This window comes from Asparagus officinalis, chromosome 4, assembly GCF_001876935.1.
Source record: "Asparagus officinalis chromosome 4, Aspof.V1, whole genome shotgun sequence".
Taxonomy (NCBI): Eukaryota; Viridiplantae; Streptophyta; class Magnoliopsida; order Asparagales; family Asparagaceae; genus Asparagus; species Asparagus officinalis.
This window is the reverse complement of record NC_033797.1, coordinates 17,812,290-17,833,255: the sequence shown is the minus strand read 5'-3', so window position 1 is coordinate 17,833,255 and position 20,966 is coordinate 17,812,290. Positions and strand designations below refer to the sequence as shown.

Here is a 20,966-nt window from a genome sequence, read left to right as displayed (position 1 = left end):
GAACTTTTATTACAAAAGATTAAAACTGCATCAGGATAGGATACACAGGTGCACACAACAATAATAACAATAAAAAGAAAAAAATAAACAAAAGGCGACAAGAAGAGCTAGATTTAGAAAAATACAGATAATTGCTACTAACAAACGGAAAAGTCATAGTCCCAAATTAAATTATGAATCATTTTCTGGAGTAGAAAACAATCTGAAAGTTTTAGTGACTGTTAAATTCCTTGGCTGCAAGCATATGAGTGTAGGAATGTCGGAAATTGGCATGTCCTAACTTTTGTTGCAACAATTAGTTATAGTGAATTTGATACTAACTGTAATCATCACTAAATAAATACAAATTAAAGAGCACATATATTTTCTGATAGTTAATTGTTACAAATTTCAAGAAGTATGCCTTTTAGTAAATTTTCGCTTTGTTTAGTACCATCAACTTCAAGTCACACAATCCTTTTATGCAGCTATTTTCTCAAAAAAATTTGATGCGGAATGGAGGCGATTGGCATTGATCGTAGACTTGGACCTAAAAAGTTATTAAAAAAAGATACAAATAAATTGGGGGTTAGTCGGGTTTCATACACAACACGTAATTGGATTTGGCTTCACACCTAGCACATTACGTGCCTACTAGAAACAATGGCTTCACACCTACAGACAAATATCCTATCAAATTTTCTAATCCTAACTTCGATAATTGAGATATGTTTAGTTTTGCATCAAAGTTTCCTAGTTTTAACATGCACCAACTTCCATATGAAGACTCTTCTATAGCCAACGATACGTCAAAGGAATAACAGAAGAACGACAAATGTTTTCATAAAGTTGACAGACAAATATCCTATCAAATTTTCTAATCCTAACTTCGATAATTGAGATATGTTTAGTTTTGCATCAAAGTTTCCTAGTTTTAACATGCACCAACTTCCATATGAAGACTCTTCTATAGCCAACGATACGTCAAAGGAATAACAGAAGAACGACAAATGTTTTCATAAAGTTGAGAAACTTTGGTAGAACGTACTGCAATCAAACCAACTTATGAAATATACATAGTATCATAAAGGTTAATTTTGCATGTACATATCTTGTCAATAAGCATCAAATTCTGACAATAAATTCTTTTTCATCTTAAATCGATGCATGTTTATCTACTGGTTGGTTTCTTAAATCAACAAGGAACAATGGAATATGCTTCTGTTCTACAATGGTTTCACATGTTTTGAAATGGTCAAAGAATGAAATAGAGCTTTCAATTAAATAGACAAATCCAATCTAATAATATGTATATGTAAGGAAGTGCTGCCAATTCTCTCTTCTTGAACCTTTGCAATGCAATGCAATAATTTCTCACTTTTATTTCAGATACCACCTTATTTTATACCAAAAACACATAGATCACCTGGAGTCAATATAGGTTAAGGAAATTAATTAATTAGATCAGTCAGCAATGATATATATTTGACATATATCTCTATGATATTAGACACACCTTACATGTTCCCAATAAGTGAACTTTTATTACAAAAGATTAAAACTGCATCAGGATAGGATACACAGGTGCACACAACAATAATAACAATAAAAAGAAAAAAATAAACAAAAGGCGACAAGAAGAGCTAGATTTAGAAAAATACAGATAATTGCTACTAACAAACGGAAAAGTCATAGTCCCAAATTAAATTATGAATCATTTTCTGGAGTAGAAAACAATCTGAAAGTTTTAGTGACTGTTAAATTCCTTGGCTGCAAGCATATGAGTGTAGGAATGTCGGAAATTGGCATGTCCTAACTTTTGTTGCAACAATTAGTTATAGTGAATTTGATACTAACTGTAATCATCACTAAATAAATACAAATTAAAGAGCACATATATTTTCTGATAGTTAATTGTTACAAATTTCAAGAAGTATGCCTTTTAGTAAATTTTCGCTTTGTTTAGTACCATCAACTTCAAGTCACACAACACATTTTTATCAATTTTGCTCCTAAATTCTATTTCATCATTTGAATGACATCCATTTTCTGTTTATTTTACCATCTAAGGTATTGAACCATACATCATCTGATGTTTGACTATCTGTTATACTTTTTCAGATAAAGCATAAAATTTATCTCCTTGGTTTTGATAACGTGCTATAGGTTTTATTAATTTTATAGTTTTTCAGATAAAGCATAAAATTTACCTCCTTGGTTTTGATAATGTGCTATAGGTTTTACTAATTTGTCAGGTTTCATAAATTCTTAACAGGTGAAGTTAGGTCTCCCCCGTGTGTCAGAAGTCCACAATAAAGTAAATATTCTCTGGAAACATGACAAAATAGGAATATGCACTTTAACTACTATTTTCAGCTGTGTAATGAAGGCTTCAACAAAAATTTATTTTGACCACTAGGAATCAATGACTCTTTGCAAACCTGCATGAATATATGCAGGAATTGCCATGTTTTAACATTATGAAGTATACTTAAGTTTCACTTGAATTTATATTGTACAATCTTGTTTTATATAGATACTCTCTTTTTTTCTCTGTGTTTCCCTCTGACAGACTAATCTAATGCAAATAGATTCTTTGTCCTGTTCCTTACATTTCTTACTGTTTCTTACATGATGTAAAATCATCACATTACTCTTTTTGAAATTATTCTTTCCCCCCTCAAAAAACCTTTCAAAGGAGATAAAAAGTCCAAAAATATCTTGGAAAATGAAACATATAGAAGCTTATAATCTAGATAACCAAGAGTCTGTACACTAAATGAAGACGATTCTACTTCTGTCCTCAAAGTGGTCATCACTTAATTTCTCCATCGTATGAAACCTTTTGTTATTACAGATGCCATCTTTGACATTGAAGGTTAAAAATAATCAGTGTGATGGATCGATCGATAAAATTATTTCAACAACTCACTTGATGGTGTTAAGAAATGGTCGTTTACTTCTGGGGTCAGATTTCTGACATTAACATCGAAGTTGGTTGTAGGGATGTCACTGATGAGTGGGAAACAACTAGCAAACTCTTAAGGAACATTAATGCTATATAGACAGTCCTTTCCATTCATATGGATGTATGGGAAACCTCACAAACTAGAAAGTATGAGAAACTTAATGGAAACAAACTTACGTATTGAAATATCTTTGGAGAAGTTCTTGATTAGAGAAGTTCTTGATATAGCAAACCTATATCAAGAGAAGTTCTTGATATAGCAAACCTATAGCAAACCTACATAGGGACAACATATCATGAATGTTATGAATAACGAGTAAGTATGTATGATGTACATCGTAGATAAATAAGTAATGTTATTTGAGTGCATGCATGTGAGGGGTGTGAAGATCATATTTACATCAACCAAGTATGTGTTACAACTTACATAAGTTCTTTCTAGAAAAATTACACAAACACACAAATTTTTGCATGTGTGCCACACATTCATCCATTTGTCCATACATAAACATGTAAATGCTCATGAGCCTGCCATTCATCCATCTATACCTATATACATAAGCACATAGGGTACATATATGCATTCATAAACATTCATAAACATGCACGTCACATTTAACATGCTACAGAGAATAATGTTCATCACATTATCGGAAATTTCTTTCATCTAAATGATCAGGGCGTTTTATTTCTCCCAGGAAAAAGAAAAACATGAAAAAGGCCACTTACGGGCTTAGAAACACAACCACACATTACCTAACTTATTAATATTCTATCAATTAAACAATATCAAAACCCAGCCTTAATCTTCTGCACTATAGACACATCAGTTTTCAACGACTTCGCTATCACCTCATCATCAATCCCTGAACCAAACGCTGATTTAGGAATCGACACGGTCCCTGCATTGGCACTCCCGAAACCCGACACAGCAATTGCTGGTTCTTTCCCTCTACAAGTCTGAAAATGGACCAATCCTTTAGGAAACACAAACATATCTCCAGGCTGCAAAGTTTGAGTATATAAATTATTCTGTGTGTCCACAAAACCTACATCCAACATTCCATTGATCAAGAGCAGTAACTCAGCAGATCTCGGGTGAATATGTGGAGGGTTTACAGTTTCCAAAGGGAAGAAAAGGACAGCAAAGGAAACACTTTGGCTGAGAAGTGCAGGGAATTCAGAGGCAGAGGCTTTATATACAGTGAAGGAATCAGGTTCTGGGGTATTATCATCAAATAAAATGCGCAGGCCACTGAAAGTGAAGAGGTTTCCACTTTCCAGCGATCATAGGGAGGGTTAGGTTTTGAGGGATGATGAAGTCTGTGATAATATCGGGGTCGCTTGCATTAGCGATGAGAGGGGATGCAACAGAGAAGAAAGTAAGGAGGAGGATAGTTTTAAGAGTTGACATTGTGTATCTCTGTGAGGGTTAAGAAAATAAATGTCAATGTGTTGCTGAAGAGAAAGATGTGGGATTTATATTAGGTGGTTGTAGTTTGTAGACAAGTGTGGCCTGCTGGGTTTTGGAGTTTACAAGGTAGCAGTGTATGTAATTTCATTCTGCATAGGGATCACACTTCAATTGAAAAGGACTTAAAAGAGATGCAGAGTTCAGCCTTATGTCTTTCTTGAGAGGGGAAGAACTCAAAAGAAATTGTCTTAAGAGACTAAGTGGAAGATATTTCTTATAAGTTATAAGCATATAGGAGTCAGCTGCAGCTTCACTTGCATTGAAACTTCATTCAGAATTTGACATGTCAGCTTGTTGTCTCGTGGACTACCCAATGAAAAATGCATTTGATGTTTCACAAGAATTGTAATCGTGAAGGTTGGCATATTGAATTTTTGTGATCATCTTAGTTATTTTCTCATGGCAATTCCCTTCTTTTACCATGCTAACTTCCTATATGGAGACTCTTCTGCCAAGAATTTGTCAAAGGACAATAACCATATGTGGACACTTTTCCATAAAGTTCAGAAATCGTTCGAACATAAGCAAACCACGTACTGAAATACAAATTGTGCTGTAAAGATGAATTTTGCCAGTTAATTTATTGTCATTGAGCATCAAATTTCTATGATAATTTCTTGTTAATTTCAAATACATGCACCTTCATTAACTGTCTGCATTCATAAGCCATCAAGGAACAATGGAATATGCTTCTGTTCTACAATGGTTTCATACAGTTCGAAATGGACAAAGAGATACAAAAATAGAGTTTTGCATTAAATGGCATTTACAATCTATAGTATGTACATGTACATATGGTGAAAGATAGGGAAAATATCACCAATTCCCTTTTATCGAACCTCACAGCCCCATGCAATCATTTCTCACTTTTGCACTTATTCCCCATTATTTTGTTCAGAAACAGAATAATTACCTGATGTCAATATGGGTTAAGAAGATTTCTTAGTTAGATCAGTCATGATTGGTATATATTTGACACTTACCTGTGCGATGTTAAGCATCTCTCAGATGTTTTCCAAAGTTCAGGATAAGAGACACACACAAAAGTACACAACAGTAATAACAACAAAGAGAACGAACTAAAGGCAACAAAAAGAGGTTGATAGAGAAAACAAACAGTATGATATTGACCAAGAAATGGAAAAGGGATAGCTGAAGAGTTACTGTAAATCAATTTTTGGAAACTATGACCATATGCAAACAAATACAAGCTAAAGGACAAGGTTATTTTCTGCATGTTATTGGAATCATTATCAAAGAGTATATATTTTATTAATTTATTTCTTTGTTCTGTACCATCAATTTTAAGTCACTAACACATTCAACTTCAAGTCACCAACACATTTTCACAATTGGTTTAGCACCTAAATTCTCATTAATCATTTAAATACCATCATTTTCATTTGCATCTGATCATGTTGACCATCTCAGGTACTGAAAAACTCATTTATCGATGTTTGATTATCTTTTGTATTGTTTCACATAAAGCACAAAATTAACCTCCTTGCTTTTGTCAATGTAATGTGGGTTTTATTAATTTTTATGGTAAAAAAGATAAACTCAGGTCTCCTCATGCGTTCAAACTCCCATTAAATTACATGTTCTCTGGAAACATTGTAAAATATGAATTTTTTAACTACTATTTTTAGCTAAATAATGTTGGATTCTACAATATTTAGAGTATAGTTCAATATCGTTTGAATTTATCTTGTATGATCTTGTTTTATGTATGTATTATCTTATTGTCTGTCTGTGCTTTCCTCTAGCTTCTCTGTCCAGTTCCTTACGTTTTGTACTGTTTCTTACAAATTATAAAATAATTATATTACTCATTTTAAAATTATTCTTGTTTTCTAGTTAACCTTACAAAGGGGATGAACAGACAAAATCCTTTTTGCAAATGAAACAACTAAGAGCTTATAATCTAGAGAACCAAGAGTATGGTTAAACTCAATTGAGACAAGTTGATCTGCATAAAATACTTCTGCATATGAAACCTTTTATTCTTGTCACGGATATGAAACCTTTTATTCTTGTCACGGATCATGCCATCTTTAATATTGAAGATTAACGATAATGCATCCAACAAAGTTTAAGGCTGGACCAATAAAACTAAACACAAATACAGAAATACTAAGCAAGAAACATAACATATGCCTACAATCTAGCAAAACCAATTGATAAATAATTCCAAATGAAATAAGGGGATTTCCTAGATCAGTCATTGACGATATGTATTTGACATCTATATGCATGCTACTAGCTAGACATTCCTTACATGTTTTCAATGTGTGAAGCTTTTCTAGAAATGTGAAACCCATTGTGCCTCAGGATAAAGACAAATGCGCAAGCACACAATTGTAATAAAAACACAAGAAAAAATTAAATAGAAGGCAACAAGATACAGATGATATGTTATGAGTTAAACGATGGAAAAGGGATGATCCACAAGTTATTGTAGATAATTTCTGGAGTAAAATCCAAGCTAAGCTGTTATAATGACTGCTAGATTCTCTATCTGCAAGCATATTATTATTACCTTCTGTTTGAGTAGGAACATTGCTATTCCATCTCAGTCGGAAAATGGCCTGTCAAATTCTTGTTTCAGCACCTTATAAGATTATGATGCAAACTATAACCATAAGCATGAATGCAAGTTAAAGATCATGAAGATATTATCTGACAGTTATTGGTATCATTATCAAGAAAGAAGCATATAGAGAGCCCTCTGTAGAAATTCATATAGGGAGGAAAGAGAAATATGTTAACATCAGTTCTGAAGTTGGTGATTGCACTGACTCTTGTAATGTTTGTATCGAGTTTGTAGACTGTTTGCACTGATTTAAAGTTGGTAGTAGGGCACGTGTGGCATTCTGTTTTCTCCTCTATGATTTTTTATAGAACACCTTTTATAGGATTTCTTTCACATCATTATCGATGACTAATATTCTATTGGTTGTTTCTCTTTGTTTAATGCCATCAATTTTAATTCACTACCACATTAGCATCAACTGGTTTTGCTCCTAAATTCTCTTTCACCATCAATACCACCCTGTTTATTTTGTATTTATAATTTTAACATCTCATATACTGAACCATACATCACCTCATTTTCCGATCACTTCTGTTCTGTATAATTTCATTTAAAGAACAAAAAATATCCCTTGCTTTTATCAATGTACTATCAGTTCTCTTAAGTCGTCTGTTTTCCCTGCTTAGGTTATGAAAACAGATAAATTTAGGTTCCCCATGCGTAAGAATTCCCCATAAATATGGACTTCGGAAACATGATAAAGTACCATATTTAAGTACTATTTTAAACAGTGGAATGTTGGTTTGAACTGAGTGTTATCACTTTGACTATTAGGAGTGAATGACTCTTCGTAGACCATTCTGTGCTGCAGAATATAAAAAAATTCATATTCTAACAATTTTCTAGTCAACTATAACTTGAGCTTATCTTCTGCTATCTTGTTTTACGCATATATCTCTTTTGTCTGTCTCCATGTGTTTTTTCTCTAACAGGCTAATATAATCTAAAGATCGCTACTTTGCCTTGTTCCTTATATTTTCTACTATTGCTTACACGACCAATTAAACTAAACACAAAGATTAAGGCGGAAACATAACATACTCTCCCATCAACACGCTAGAGGGAGAGTTTTATTAGCAAAAATCACAGGTTCAGGACTCGGAAGAAAGACCAGCCTCAATCTTCTGAACTATGGCAACATCAGTTTTGAATGATTTAGCTAGGACGGCACTGTTGATACCACTAGTCAAGACAGATTTTGGTGCTGATACAGTCACGGCATTTGCTCTACCAAAGGCAGAAATGGCGACAGCCAATTCATTACTATTGCAGAACTGAAAGTGAATGAGTCTTTTAGGAATATAAACATGTCTCCTGATTTTAATATCTGAGAACAGAGCTTATTAGTAGAGTCAACAAATCCAACAGTGAGAGAACCTTGAATTCAGAAGAGGAATTCAGCAGAGCGAGGATGAGTATGAGGAGGGTTTACAGTGTAAGGAGGAAATTTCTATAATGCCAGTAACACACTCTGACCATTGAGAGCTGGGAATTCATGCAAGGATGCTTTACAAACAGTAAAAGTTTGTGGAGGCAGTGAATTGAGCACTTGACTCATCCCTGTAAAGATGAAGTAACTACCATTGACGGAGATGAGATTTTGTAGGAAGATGAAATCAGAGGTGATATCAGGATCACCGACATTGGCTAATGGAGATGTGATTAAGAGTAAATAACAAAGCACTGACAAGAGTCAAGGCCATATTTAATCACCTGCTATGTATTTGTATATCTGGGTGTTACTAACAATGTATTTATATAGGCTCTGATGGGTTCTAGTCGTAGTATGTACCTTGTTGTATGAAGGAAGTCACTAGGGCCTAAAGGAAGATAACGTGTTTTTCTTCTTTGCCTTCATCCATGGACGTAATAGAAAAGATACAAGTACTAACATAAATTACAATGGCAGGGGAAAAACGAATATGGAAATAAATCAATTTAGCATACTATTATGGAACAATTTATAGTCTATTAGTTGATGAAAACCTATGAAATCATCTTAATCATACCTTACAAACAGATAGACTATATAACAAAGTCAAGACACTAAAAATGATTACCTGTCCTACTACATTTATTCAACATTCAAGATCCAACTATAATATTTGTATAAAGGAACCCTGATAAATTTATGAGGTTTCCATAGGTTTCAGGGAAAAATTTCCTTTTGCCTAATCACTCAGTTAAGAATTTAGCACCAATTCTGCAATAGGGAGAAGAAATGGATGACAAAAGTTGGGAACATTCTGAAAATTTGATAGATCACATTTCGATCACACCCTCTGATAAGATATAAAATGTTTGGTATGGCAGGGATAGGTGAATTCTGCTTACTAGATATCAAAACTTAGACCATATTTCACCCAGTATCACTGGGTTAAAGCTATTGAATCTTTTGCAATACGCTGCCAACAAATTCATAAGACATATCATTGTTTCCCAGTGAATTTTTATATGCTTATCTGTTATATGTTATTTTGTACAATAGGTTCAAGATGTCAAAAACATTTTCTTGGGCTAGTTCTCGGTCGCTAGCTCTTATCTGAGTCCCATGCTACCTTCTGTTTAGAAAAAGGCATATAGTCTAATATGTTTTGTTTCTATTGCCCTTTGAAGGATGCAAAGATACACTACAATATAGACCATGGCTGGTGAACAATTATGTATAGTATCTAGCGTTGTGTCATGTCTCTTGCAAAACTATTCAGATAATCAAATGCTGTAGCAGAACAGGAGATTTACCACATTTGCATTCAGTTTGTCACCAATAATCCCCACAGGAGCAAAAACCTTCATTGAAGTGATGGAACCTGTTGGCATCACGAACAACAATCTCCCTATGCACAATCCCCGATACCATCTTAGTAAAGGTATGGCAGTCACCACAGACTCTCAGATTCTTGGTAATTCTAATAGTTGTTCCTTCAGGTGTAGAAATAAGACCATAAGCAATTGCCAGTTTCTCACTATGAGTGTATAAAAACCCCGCTTTAAGTTCTTCATCCACATCATGCAGCACAAAATTAGTATCAGGAACATATCCTGCCTTCTCCAATTTCTCACTAAGTACCTTCAACATATCATAAATCTGCTCAGTTTGCGGATGGGTCTTATCACCAACTCTAAATTGATAAGTCTTATTATTAATCTCAACCCAAGTCCAACCTGGAATTTTCTTAACTCTCCTACCGGTCATTAGTTCTCTAACTTTGGCCACATCTTCCCATTTGCCGGCATTAGCATATATATTTGAAAGCAAAACATAGTAACCAGAGTGCCTTGGGCGTAATTCAAGAAGACTTTTCGCAGCATTTTCTGCTAAATTTATATTCCCATGGATCCTACAAGCACCTAAAACCGCACCCCAAAATCCCTCATCTTTCTCTACTGTCATCTCTTGTATTAGTTCCACTGCTTCATTTATTCTACCAGCACGACCGAAGAGATCGACCATACAAGTGTAATGCTTAACATCGGGTTGTACCAAGTAGTTCTTTTCCATTGAGTGGAAAAATTTACTTCCCTCATCTACTAATCCTGAATGACTACAAGCAGAAAGGATTGAAACAAAGGTAATCCTATTTGGCCTAATTCCACTCTCCAACATTTGGGAAAACAACTCAAGGGCTTTTCTTCCATGCCCATGAATACCATAAGCCGATATCATTGAGCTCCAAGTAATTACATTCTTTTCCTTCATAGCGTCAAATATCTCTCTAGCAGCATCAACACTACCACACTTAGCATACATATCAATCATCGCTGTCCCCAGAATTACATTGAGAGAGTGTTTTTTACTTAATATGTACTCATGGATCATTTTAGCCTTATGCATTGCCCCTAGCTTAGAACAAGCAAAGACCACTGTCACCATTGTAACCTTATCCGGAACAATCCCCTCTTCCTTCATCCGATCAAACAAAACCATTGATTCCTCAGGATTCCCACACTCTGCATATCCTGAAATCATGACCGTCCATGTCACCAAATCTTTCCTCCACATTTTATCAAACACCTTGCGTGCATCTTCAATGCACCCACATTTTGCATACATATCAACAAGAGCAGCCGACACGAAAACATCAGAACTCATTCCAGATTTATAAACAAGATGATGAATCTCCACCCCAATATTCAAACCTTGCGTATCTCTACATGCCCTCAAGGCAAAGGGCAGAGTGTAATTATCAATCCTCGAACCCGACCGAACAAAATCCCTAAAAATTCTCAAACAATTCTCATACTCTCCAATTTTAGCAAACCCACCAACCATTATACTCCAAGTTACATTATCTCTCTCCTTCATTCGATAAAAGATCGAATGGGCATCGTCTAGAGCTCTAAATTGGGCGTAAGTGTAAACAAGTTTGTTGGCTACACCGAGGTTTCCAATCATGGAAGTGGTGATGGCTTGGGCATGGGCTTGTTTGATCTGGGTCGTGGTTCGGCATTGGATTAAGGCGTAAACGAGTGATCTAGGGTCAGGGGAGATTGGGAGAAAATGGGTATCTTGGATTTGAATTGGTTGGCGATGCAAATGGGGTTGAATTGAGCCTAGAGTTATGGCAGGAGAAGCTGTAAGAGATGAGAAAGGGATGATTTCTGGTGCATGGAGAGGTTTAGAGAGTGTTAAGGATTTGAATTTGAACATGGCGCTATTATTAGCCGTTGAGAAAGAGGAGTTGGGTTCTTGTCGGCATTTATTCAAACATTTACGGGGAGATCAAAAGAGAGAGGAGATTGCCTTGTGGGGGGGAAAATTAATGAAGAGAACTTGCAGAGAACACCTTCTTCAAGGAGAGTTTTTGCATTCGAGTCTTCTGCAAATTGCAGATAACACCCTTTGTTTTAGGGGTAATTACGGAGAGAGGACCTAATGAGGCTGAATTAGATTCTAATTTGGTCGGGATTTTAATCGGAGAGAGTTAAGAACTTCCATAGGTTTTGTTTGACGCTGGAATTACACATCATACTATGCCTCGGAATGATACGGCAAATTTTAGGATTAATGTGGGTTTTCTTGGGAACAAACGGCGGGCAGCAAAGTTGCCCGTTGACGCACACGAGATAGCATTTAAAAGAAATATTGTAGCAGAGGAGGAACTGTAGCGTTCTTTGAAAATACTATAGCATTAATACTGTAGCACATGTATACTATAATAAATTTTAAAATCGTAGGATACTATAGCAATTCAAAAAAATACTCATTGTGGCATTTAAAAACATGATTACTGTAGCATGAAAAAAAGGAAAAATTTTTAAAATCAACCTTTTTGCCATTTTAAATAGCAAAATCGACCCTATATGAAATTATTCAGCAAAACCGACCATTTTCTTCTGAAAAGGGTCGGTTTTGCTATTGGAGAATTTTTACGAAATACACGGGACTGCTAGTCCCGTGTATTTCGCCCCAGCTTTGAATTGCACGGGACTATCAGTCCCGTGTTTTTTTGAGCAGAGAGAGCTCCTTCATTATCACCGCAGTCTCTCTCTTCATCTCTTCTCCATCTCTCCCTTCACCAGCTCCTCTCGGTTCTCTCTCTCCCCGAGTTCCGACCCGAGCTCTGCTGCAAGCCCAAGCCCCATGTCGCCACCTCCCAAGCCCGACGCCAAGCTCCTTCATCTCCCCCACCCGCCGCCTGCAATAGCGAGCTCCTCCCTCGACTCTGAGCTCTGACCCAACTCCACTCGCCATCAGCACCTCGCCGCTCGCCCTCAGCCCGAGCTTCACCTCGAGCTCCTCCTCTCCAGACCCATCACCGCCTTCCACCACCGCCACCAGCCCCACTCGTCTTCTCTCCGACCTCCACCCGCTCACGCCACCAGCTCAACCACAGCGTCGCCGATCTCCCCCCAGCTTTCCCCGTGAACTCTCCGCTGCTCAACCCCCTCCTCCCCGAGCTCCGCCTCCAGCCTGCTCGCCTCAGCCACCCCTCGAGCTGGGTCGAAATTGTTTGGAGAGAGAGAACTGAGAGGAGCTGGTGAAGGGAGAGATGGAGAAGAGATGAAGAGAGAGACTGCAGTGATAATAGAGGAGAGAGATATAAAGAGAGGGGAGAGAACGAATGTGACGGGGAGAAGGAGCTCTCTCTGTTCAAAAAAACACGGGACTACTAGTCCCGTGCAATTCAAAGCTGAGGCGAAATACACGGGACTAGCCGTCCCGTGTATTTCGTAAAAATTCTCCAACAGCAAAACCGACTCTTTTCAGAAGAAAATGGTCGGTTTTGCTGAATAATTTCATATAGAGTCGATTTTGCTATTTAAAATGGCAAAAAGGTTGATTTTAAAAATGTGTCCATGGAAAAAATCATCTTCGTGCACCGGCAACACACTAGTAAAGGGTAAATTTCAGAACACCAAAGTTGAGGTGTTTCTCAGATAAACCCTTCTTAACTTTCAAAATTACACAAAGTTCTCCTTCCCAAGAAAACCCTGTTTCAACCTTATAACACAGAAATTAATGATGACCAACTCATTATCCAATAGGAGGGAGACACCTCACTTGTCCCCTCTATTGGTCCCATATTTTGGGTCCTTGAGGAATTTTTCTTTTCCAAAACCCACCTCTAAGAGTGCGAAATTGCTTTTAGTCTTGTGGGTTCTTATTTTTTCAACTCAAAAGTTATATATTACTAACCAAACACAAGGAAACAAATAACCCCTTAATAATGCGCTACAAGCGGATATTTGAAAATTCGAATTTTAAATTAAATTGATAATATCTATATTTTAAAAATTAAACGACCTCAACCCCACTTGGGTGTTACTTGCAATGAGAGGGAAAGAATGCACGGTCGGTTTCTGCTCTGCTTTCCTTTCGCTTTCGCGCTCGCCCTCGCGTCTTATAAATGCTGAAAGCTGATGAAAGCAGACGATGGGGCTTGTAATTCTTTGAAATTGTAGCAGCCATGGCCAATGCTTGCACCAAGATTCTTCCCTCTTTGATCATCTTCTCTCTCCTCCTCTTCTCTCTTCTTCATGCGTCGAGCTCTAAGGACCCCATTGATTCAGGTAACCCAAGGTAGACTGCTTTTATTTAGATGCTGATCTTTTTGTTAATGGATCTTTTGATTGATTTCAGCTATTGGGTTTCTTTGGTGGTTGTGAATTTGATATGGGTTTGATAAATTTGTGGAGTTAAGGGCCTGTTCGTTTGCCTTAAAAAAATGGGAAATCAAAGAAATGGAAAATGAAGAATTGTTTTGGAGTGTTCGGTTGGCTAAAAAAAAAGGAAATCAAAGAAATAGAGATGAGATGAGATGAGTTGTCACATTATTATTGGATGATGTGAGTGATTTTTTAAGAAAACTAGTTTTGATGTTGTTCGGTTGGCGAAAAAAATAAGGAAATGAATTATAAGAAACCTATTTCCTGTAGTTTTCTTGTTTTCTTTTGTTCGGTTCATTCTTAAAAATAAGAAATGAAATGAGATGAGATGAGTTGTCATTGTATTATTGGTTGATGTGAAGAAAGATTAAGAAATGTGTTTTCATAACTTTTTGGGATGAAATGGAAGAAATGAAATGTTAATGAGATGAGGTGAATTGTTATAATATTTTATTCTATGATGTGAGTGATTTGAAATAATAAAAAGAGATGAGTTGAGTGATGTTTGGATAAAAATAATATTTTATTAGATGTGATGGATGAGTTGTTAGATGAAAATAATATTTTATTAGATGTGGTGGATGAGTGGTTAGATGAAAATAATATTTTATTAGATGATGTGGATAAGTTGTTGGATGAAAATAATATTTTATTGGATGTTGTGGGTGAGTTTTAGGGATGGAAATGGAAGAAATGGGTTATTTTGAGATTTCCACTATTTCCATTTCCATTTCTTGCTTTTTTGAAAACAAACGAACAGGCCCTAAGTAGATTTCCTCGTATAATTTTGATTGCCGTAGCTACATATGATTTTTTTTTGACAACTCAGTTGGAAATCGAACCCAAACCGTGAGAGTGATCATATTAGAACCTTCCAACCGTCCGATCAACCGTGGTGGGTTAGCCACATATGATATTTACATCATTATATTTAGAGGGTTGATCAGGTTTCTGGGATTTTTGAAATATTCTGTGTTATACATGTTGCTAGAGACATGTGGAAGGCTAAGGCGGCGGTTTCAAAGCAGCATGTGATTTCTATGCGTGTGGGGACCACTCATCAAAGAACTCGTTTTTTTTTGGTTTTTCGTTTCCACATGAGCCCACCCGAACCTTGACATGACCCGACTTCCAGCTGCTATAAAAGGGTCACCTAGGGTTTCGTGAAGAGGTGGTTCAAAAGGTGAGGGGTGCTGCAGACAGAGAGCAAGGCTACGGGAACTTTGCGGCTGCAGGAGCAAAGGACGGCTGGTAAAGGTGTAGTACTAAAAGCAAAGAGCAGTTGCAAAGAGAGAGAGAGAAATCAGCGGCTTTCTTTGGCTTCGTGCAAGTAGGCTTTTGTGCTTTTGAGAGAGATATTTGTGTGAGGGTTTAGATTGAGTGATTGTAAACCCTAGTTGTATTATCTCCTCTCTAATAGTAGATCTCCCCCTTCTTGCCCCGTGGACGTAGGCAGTTTGCCGAACCACGTAAAATTGGTTTGTTTGAGTTTGTGGTTATTGTAATAGCTTTTAGGATCCCTCGACGCGCAGTCCTAGAACTGACGAGAGGAAGAGCTAATATCCCACTTTGATGGGATATTAGGCTTTCAGATTCTTGTTCCCTTTGAGAAACAAGAATTCTTATCGATCTTTCTCTCTTATTGTGCACCAGAAACTCTGCCGAAATTTCCGCTGCGCACAACAATACATATAATATTAGGTTATTTCAGGAACATGTGATGATTTAGTTGTTTGTTATATTTCTTTAAAAAAATTTAAACCAATTCTATCAAAGGAAAAGAAAAAATAAATAAACCAATAGTCGTGATAAGTGTTTATTTCAGAAAAAGAAATAGGCATGCAAAGCTGATTCGATATCATTGTTTCAGTGGGCTAGCCTTTGTCTAAAAAAGGAAAAAAGACAAGTACCAGATACTTGAAGCTTTTTTTTTGTTTCTTTGATCCTAAGAGATTATGGTCAAAGTGGCTTATAAGACATTTTTATGGTTTATAAGCTATGGAGACATGTTTGGCAAACTATTTATTTTGGTTTATTAGTCAAAAATAAACAAATAAATAGAGGTAGGATAACTCAGCTTATTTTTTGGTGGCTTATAAGCCAACATAGTTTGACCGAGTAAAAACCACTTTACACCTTAGCATTTATGAAAATTCCAAAGCAATCTTTCTCTATTTTAACCATTTTTTCCATTTTGATAACGGATGAATTATAAACCACTTATTTGCTAAACATTCTACCATTAGAAATGGATTATAATCCACTAAATTTCCCGAACACTTTGGATCATAATCTACTTATAAGCCCTTTTATGGATTATGAGCCAAGTAGATTATAATCCAAATTTTCTAAACATTAATCCAAAAAACTCTACAATAGCAGCTTGATGTTGATCAAAGCATGTATACCTTCAGTCACACCTCTGTTATCATTCCTCGACTTCTTTAGTTCCACATACGGTCCATTAATTTTCCTTTGGGAAAGGATAAATTGCAGATAACCCCTTCTTGTGAATTGAGGGGTGTTAAGTTCTACTTTGTGGTATAGATGCGAGAACTTGTTAAACCGTGTATTTAGCAAGTTATGCCCCAGGACATACAGTTGGAGCTTTTTTGGCTTGTTAAGCAACTCATAACTAATTGATTTTTCTCACAATATCTAGATGTGTTTACATGAAAACAGTAAGTTTATAGCGTTCAACCTATAGATAAAACCTTCACAAATTGTTTATCTTACTTTTTTAATCATGAAGATGTGAAGCAAAATTATATTATTCCATTACATCCAAAATCAACAAAGAAATTGGAACATCTTCAAACTACGGTGTATGGTTCCGGTTCCATTATGATACTCAATTTTCTCACAGTATCACGATGAACAATATTTTTGAGAAAATGGGCAAGACGATAGCATCAACCAGGTACATTAACTATTAAAAACCAAAGGTTGTGTTTGGCATCCACTCAAAATTGAGCTAGGATTAATGCTGTCCCGATTTTGGGAAAATTTGTGTCTGGCAAAATTTGAGTTAGTATTGACTTAGTTTTCCTTTGGCGTAAAATGGCCTTTAAACTAGTCCAATCATGGACACCCCCTTGTTTGTTCGTAGCCTATTTAGTTTAACACTGATCCTGACCCAATTTTAACCAGTTGCCAAACACAGTCAAGCATAAGAAGTACATAGATCTTACTTCAGCTAGATAAGCATAACAAAGAATATTAAGCGCACAACAGATAAAAAAGAAGGTGAAAGGAAGAAAGAAAAACGAAAAGATTAGGATTTTATGAATGAACAAACCAGAGATTATTAGACTCTTTTCTTACAATGCATTGAGTTCTGCTCTTAAATTCCTCTAAAGTATGGCACACAGGCCCCATGCATTATCATTGGTTTGTACCGTTATTTTTCCTTTTTTTTCTGTTGGAGATAAATCTTTGTTTTGGAACTATTATCCCTGTAGTTTCATTTTCACAGGCAAGACTCTTGGGGTGAAATTTCTTTGACTCTTTTACCCTCGGATGGCTCACTAAAATCACCAACGGTAATATCAGCTGAAACTTCACCAAAGGTAGAAGAGTAAAAAATATTTCATCGTGGGGGACTGTCTGCCAAAAAAAAAGTACAGGGTAGTAAGTTAAACACAATGATACTATAGGGGTATATGTGCAATTAAACTAGTGAGTTTCTCTTGTTCACATAGCAGTGATTAGTTTAGACACTCATGCTCACCAGCTTCACTTTGCAGAAAAGAGCGTGAACATATCCATGAAACGGTCAGCAGGGGGCCATGGCAGAGGCGGCGCGCATGGCAGAGGCGGCGGACATGGCAGAGGCCGCAGATCCAGATTTCCAAAAGTAATACCTTTTGGAGGCCACCACGGATGCCACCACAATGGGCACGCAGCAAGCAGAAACGGCGATGCTTGCCTTGCAATTGTACTCGTCGCTATAGCACTCGAGGCTGCGTTGGTATTTAGCATTTGGTAGATACCAATGAGATTGGTACAGGTTTTGTAGAATAGAGAGGTTTTGGATGATGGCTATCTGTTCTGGTGGTTGGCTTGTTTGTTTACTGTAGTTTTTTGCTTGATGTGATGATTTGTTAGCAATGCGAGTACTGGATTTTGATTTGATCATCTCCTTTAGATCATGATGTTGCTCTCATTTGCAAATCCTGCTGTGATGGTTACACATATTTCATTTTCATTTCTAGCGCTAGAGTCGCTTCACGATTACTTTGCACCAATATCTTTGAAGTGATGGGTCCATCCCCATGATGAATTAATATAGATTTAATCTATGAAGATTTTGTGGTTGACTACATGCATGCATTGATAGATTGTCTTTTCCCATGCATTGGAAAAAGAAGGGCTAGTCTTTGGATTTTCCCATGCGATGAATTTGGTGTACCCAAGAGGCATATCCTCCCTATAAATAGAGGGAAGATGGTGAAGGTTAAAAACAAGAAACAAGAACAAGAACCACATACAATCTGTAATCCTCAAGTGAGTTTGAGAGAAAGTTGTAATCCTCAAGTGAGTTTGATAGAAAGTGATCCTTAAGTTAAGTTATACCAACTTGAGAGAAGATCCTTTGTAAGCTTTCATTTGATTATAGTGGAAACAGTGAAGAAGGGATGGGTGATGACGTAGGCTCAATTTAGGCTGAACCTCGGTAAATCTTGTATGTGCAATCTCTCCTTGTGTTTTTTTCTCTTCTATTTTTGTTCTCATCTCATCACAAAGACGGGAAAGGTCTTGTTGTACTGTTTATTTTCCATCAGTGGTATCAAAGCGAGGTTGCTAATCTTCTTGCGTTGAGATGAAGACTCCCATCGACATCGTTCGAATGATCAGTTTGAATGACCGCAATTGGATGATATGGAAGGCGAAGATGATGGATCTTCTATATTGCAAGAACCTCTATGCACCAGTTGAAGGCGAATCCTCCAAACCAGAGTCCATGTCGGCGGATGATTGGGAGAAGCTCGATCGGAAAACCATTGGCACCATTCGGCAATGGGTGGATGACACTATATTCTACCATGTGTCAAATGAGACTTCGGCGAACAACTTGTGGAAGAAACTTGAAGATCTCTACGATAGAAAGATCGCCAGTAACAAAGCTTTTGATGCGGCATAAACATGTACCAAAAAGGTTACAAGTGCACAACCGTGTCAAGTTATAGTATAAAGATATCGATCCCACGAGGAAGGTGTTTTGTAGGAGAAAATATAAAATCGGTTCTTATGTTGTGTGCGTGACAAATATGAGTGATGAGTGAATGTGATTGTGAAGAGATTGAGAGAGTGAAAATGGTATGTAAATAGGTACAAAGTGTAAGTGAGAGTGAATTTGAAAAAGAATGAGTATGATCAATAAGGTGGGAAGGAAAAATGAATAAAATCAAGAAACAAATAAAAAAAATCAAGAATGAAGAACAAAATTCTAGAATAAAAGAAAATACAAGAAATTAAAGATGGTGGATTCAATTATAGATATGGATAATCTAAAATTGAACCCACTTCTTAGAAAATGATGATTCCCTAGAGGGTTCTAGCCTAAAGGCGAATCAAACAAAATAAAAATAAACAAAAAAGAAAAACTAAACCCAAGAGGGTTCTAGCCTCAAGGTGAATAGTGTAAGAAATTAAAATCTAACTACAAAATAAATTACAAAATCTAAACTACAAAATAAAATTACAAAAATTAAATGCAAGAAAATAAATCTACTTTATAAGCATGAAATAAATCTAAGGCAAGAGGGTTCTAGCCTCTTGGCTATTTAACAAGAAAATAAAATCTAACTACAAGCATAGAAATAAATCTAAACTAATAAGCAATAAAAAAGAAATAAAAGAGAAATGCAAACCTTCAAATAATTCTTCATCTTCATCTTCATCTTCATCATCCAACAAAGAGAAGAATAAAAAAATTTAAAGTGATGAAAAAATTATTATTATTAATTGCAATAAAAAGTTATAATTTTGAAAGGCCTTCTCAATTAAGAGTAGCCCTCCTCTCCAAAAGGAGTTATAAAAATTTTCACACCTCTAACCCCTCACTCTCTATTCCTATTTATAGTAAACATCAGTGAATGAGAGCCATTGGATTAAAATTTTATCCAAAAACATCAAAAATCAGCCTTAGATTCGTAACTAACTGCCCAAGGTATCGATGCCTGCATCGATGCAGGCATCGATGCAGGTATCGATGCAGGCATCGATGCAGCCATCGATGCAGGCATCGATGCCTGCCCTTCTCCTGTGTGCTGTCCTCAGATCCTCTTGTATTTGGCTTTTGGGTTTGGGTCTTTGGCTTTAGCTTGGACTTTGGGCTTTGACATTTGGGCTTTGGTATTTTCTCTTGATTTTTCCACTGAGCTTTGATTTATTTCTTCATTAAATATTTGAAAGAATTCCTTTGGCTTCATGGGCTTCATTTCTTCATTAAATCAAGGGTTTTTTGTTGAGAGATTGGAGTTTGAGATTTATTCTTCATTAACCTGTAATTAAAGATAAGAATAATTATTAGTAGCATATTTATTCATATAAAATAGATAATGAGGGTATAAAATTGCAATAAAATGTGATTATCAACTTTCTTGATTCAGAAGCTTGTCAATCTTAAGTTCAAGGAAGGTGATTCTATATCTGAACATTTGAATGAAATTCAAAGTATTATAAACCAACTTGCAGCCATGAAGATGGTGTTGAAAGATGAGCTTCAAGCCCTTCTTTTGCTTAGCTCATTACCAGATAGTTGGGAGACACTGGTGGTGTCTCTTAGCAACTCTGCACCTGATGGAGTTGTATCTATGAACCAAGTTACAAGCAGCCTC

General features: G+C 36.3%; 2 protein-coding genes and 1 pseudogene across 2 annotated transcripts; all 3 read right to left on the bottom strand.

Annotated features, from left to right (window-relative positions):
• Positions 3,657-4,361, bottom strand: LOC109838279 (putative germin-like protein 9-2). Its single transcript, XM_020406735.1, is given in 2 exon segments — positions 3,657-4,231; positions 4,233-4,361. Coding segments are annotated over 2 exon segments (624 nt in total). The 3' UTR covers positions 3,657-3,736.
• Positions 8,106-8,876, bottom strand: LOC109838278 (annotated as a pseudogene).
• Positions 9,664-12,042, bottom strand: LOC109836783 (pentatricopeptide repeat-containing protein At4g21065-like). Its single transcript, XM_020404790.1, has one exon. The coding sequence runs from the start codon at positions 11,663-11,665 to the stop codon at positions 9,776-9,778; it is 1,890 nt and encodes a 629-aa protein (XP_020260379.1). The 5' UTR covers positions 11,666-12,042; the 3' UTR covers positions 9,664-9,775.

Coding starts and splice junctions, on each gene's coding strand:
- LOC109836783 (XM_020404790.1), bottom strand. CDS start 11,665: ATGTTCAAATTCAAATCCTTAACACTCTCTAAACCTCTCCATGCACCA.